This window comes from Zingiber officinale, chromosome 1A (assembly GCF_018446385.1).
Source record: "Zingiber officinale cultivar Zhangliang chromosome 1A, Zo_v1.1, whole genome shotgun sequence".
Taxonomy (NCBI): domain Eukaryota; kingdom Viridiplantae; phylum Streptophyta; class Magnoliopsida; order Zingiberales; family Zingiberaceae; genus Zingiber; species Zingiber officinale.
In genome coordinates this window covers 152,276,494-152,279,439 of record NC_055987.1, presented here as the reverse complement: position 1 = coordinate 152,279,439, position 2,946 = coordinate 152,276,494, and the positions used below count along the sequence as shown (strand labels likewise).

The window sequence follows — 2,946 nt, the reverse complement described above, 5'->3', positions numbered from 1 at the left end:
CACGGAATACATCAACGTAGAAGAAGCACAAGCGGCCCGAAGGAAAGAGGCACCAGCCGAGCCCCAACTAACGATCGATCGGAGAAGACCAAGTAACCATTAGCCTCCAACCGGTCCCCGGGCGACAGGGCTGCAACTGTATCCCGAGCCAAGAACGCATGCAGTCCATATAGAGGTCGCCCAGCTAAAGAAAGGCAAAAAGTGGACCCGATGTTCTGCAAATTCCACCAATCAGGAACGCACAACACGTGGGAGTGTCGAGGTGATCCTAATGCGCATCGACCCGGGCCCAAGGAGTATAGGCGTCGGTCGCCCACGCTGGATCGACATCCCAAGCGCCAAATCGACCGAAAAGTCGAGAGTCGAAGGGCTCAGGAGCCGCGGGAGCATCGTCCCCGAGAAAGAAGCCCTGCTCGCGCCTCAGCCGATCGGAACAGACATTCAACACGAGAAGAGGAGAACAGGAGGAACGCTTCCCGTGGAGAAATTGGGATGATCTCGGGTGACCTGACCGGGGGAGACTCCAACCGAGCCCGAAAGGGCCACGCGTGGCAGCTGACCATCTACGCTGTAGGATGTAGCAAGGAGAAAGCAGAGGGGCCCGAGATCAGCTTCGGCCCTATTTCTTAGCTCACCCCATAATCGTGATGACTAATAACGCCTTGGGTCGGGTCCTGCTCAACCCTGAAGCGTCTGGCCGATTAATCAAATGGACCACTGAGCTTAATGAGTTCGACATACAATACTGACCCCGGTCGGCTATCAAAGCACAGGCGTTGGCAGATTTCATTACAGAAGTACCAGACCCTGAGCCAGAATCCCCATGGAGGGTATACATTGACGGCTCGTCCGCCCGACCGAGTAGTGGAGTAGGTATCCTGCTTATATCCCCGAAAGAAGACCGAATGCATCTATCCATTCGATTGGACTATCGAGCCACCAACAACGAAGCTGAATATGAAGCTCTCATAGCTGGCCTTCAAGCCGCTCGGCAAGTCGGGGCCACCAAGGTACTCTTGCATTCGGATTCACAGTTGGCAGCCCAGCAGCTGAATGGAACGTTCGAAATCAATAGCGCTCAGCTCAGATTATATGTGGACGCCTTTGAAAAGCTCAGGGCGAATTTCCAAGATGTCGTTATTCACAAAATACCCCGATCGGAGAACCAAGCAGCGGATGAACTGGCGAAGCTGGCTAGCGCGGTGACGCCGATCATCGCCAATTGTCCCATCGAGCAGGTCTCCCTAGTGGCGCATGTTGATCGGTCAATAGAAATACCACTTCCGGAAGATTGGAGGACACCCATCATTAGGTTCCTCCAGTCTGGAACCTTACCAGGAGGTCGCGAAGCCGAGCGAATTTTAAGAAAGAGAGCCGCTCGGTTCACTATGGTTGGCGAGCAATTGTATAAAGAAGCCTTCTCACGCCCTCTACTCAAGTGTGTAGGTACTGAGGACGCCAAATACATCCTTCAAGAGGTACATCAGGGCTCCTGCGGAGGACATCCGGGCGGACGATCGCTAGCGAAGAAAATTATCCTAGCAGGATATTTTTGGCCAACACTCCAGAGAGATGCGAGCAAGGCAGTAACTACTTACTTGTCCTGCCAAAAATACAGTAATCTGACTCACCGACCAATTGTCGAGATGAAAGCGTCCACTGTTGCATGCCCATTCGACCAGTGGGGAATGGACATAGTCGGTCCTTTTCCTATGGCAACCGGTCAGAGAAAATTCCTACTGGTGGCTGTTGATTATTTTTCAAAATGGGTGGAAGTCGAGCCACTGGCCAAAATAACCGAGCAGATGGTGAAAAAGTTCATTTGGCAGCATATAATTTGTCGGTTCGGCATTCCTCGTCGGCTCATTTCGGATAACGGGCGACAATTCGTTGGTTAGGAGCTCAGAGAATGGTGCAAAGGGTACGACATCGAACAACACTTCACTTCCGTGGCGTATCCTCAGAGCAATGGTCAAGCCGAAGTAGCCAATCGGGAGATCCTGCGAATACTTCGAGTTCGGCTCGATCACATGGGGGGCAGCTGGGTAGACGAGCTACCCAGTGTGTTATGGGCGTTACGGATGACTCCCAAGGAAGGAACTGGCTTCACGCCATTCCATTTAGTATATGGAGGAGAGGCGGTCGCCCCAGTCGAGGTCGGGATTGAGTCCGATCGGGTGCTTCACTACAACGGAGAAAACGGGGGAAGGCGATGGATGGAGCTTGACATGGTTGACGAAACGCGCGACAAAGCGATCGCCCGGCTAACAGCTTACAGACAAAGGATGCGGCAAAACTATAATCGTCGGGTAATCCCCAGATCTTTCCAGGTGGGCGACCTAGTCTGGAAAAGGGTCAAGCCGGTCGGGGACGTCAAAAAGCTTGAAGCTCCATGGACGGGTCCATTCAAAGTCATAGAAAAGCTGCGGTCGGGTGCATACTACTTGGAGGACGCGGAGGGAAGGAGGCTGGATAGACCGTGGAGCGCAAATCACCTCCAACCTTACAGAGCCGGATGAGAGGTGAGCGAATGAATTCATGTACACATGCATGTATGTATGTTTCCTTGGACACAGGAAGAAAACAATTGGATCTCTCCTAAACCCCTTCCTATCAAACGCGTCATCGGCGGTCGAGTGGCGACCTTAAACCCTCGCGTCATCGACGGTCGAGCGGCGACCTTAAACCCTCGCGCCATCGGCGGTCAAGCGACGGCCTTAAACCCTCGCGCCATCGTCGGTCGAGCGACGACCTTAAACCCTCACGTCATCAGCGGTCGAGCGGCGACCTTAAACCCTCACGTCATCAGCGGTCGAGCGGCGACCTTAAATCCTCACGTCATCGGCGGTCGAGCGGCGACCTTAAACCCTCGCGTCATCGACGGTCGAGCGGCGACCTTAAACCCTCGCGTCATCGGCGGTCGAGCGACGACCTTAAACCCTCGCG

The 2,946-nt window shown here is 53.9% G+C and overlaps 1 protein-coding gene across 1 annotated transcript; it reads left to right on the top strand.

Annotated features, from left to right (window-relative positions):
- Nucleotides 1–2,081: 2,081 nt before the first annotated feature.
- Nucleotides 2,082–2,519, top strand: LOC122005181. The gene has a single exon (XM_042560133.1). The coding sequence runs from the start codon at nucleotides 2,082–2,084 to the stop codon at nucleotides 2,517–2,519; it is 438 nt and encodes a 145-aa protein (XP_042416067.1).
- The last annotated feature ends 427 nt before the right edge of the window (nucleotides 2,520–2,946 follow it).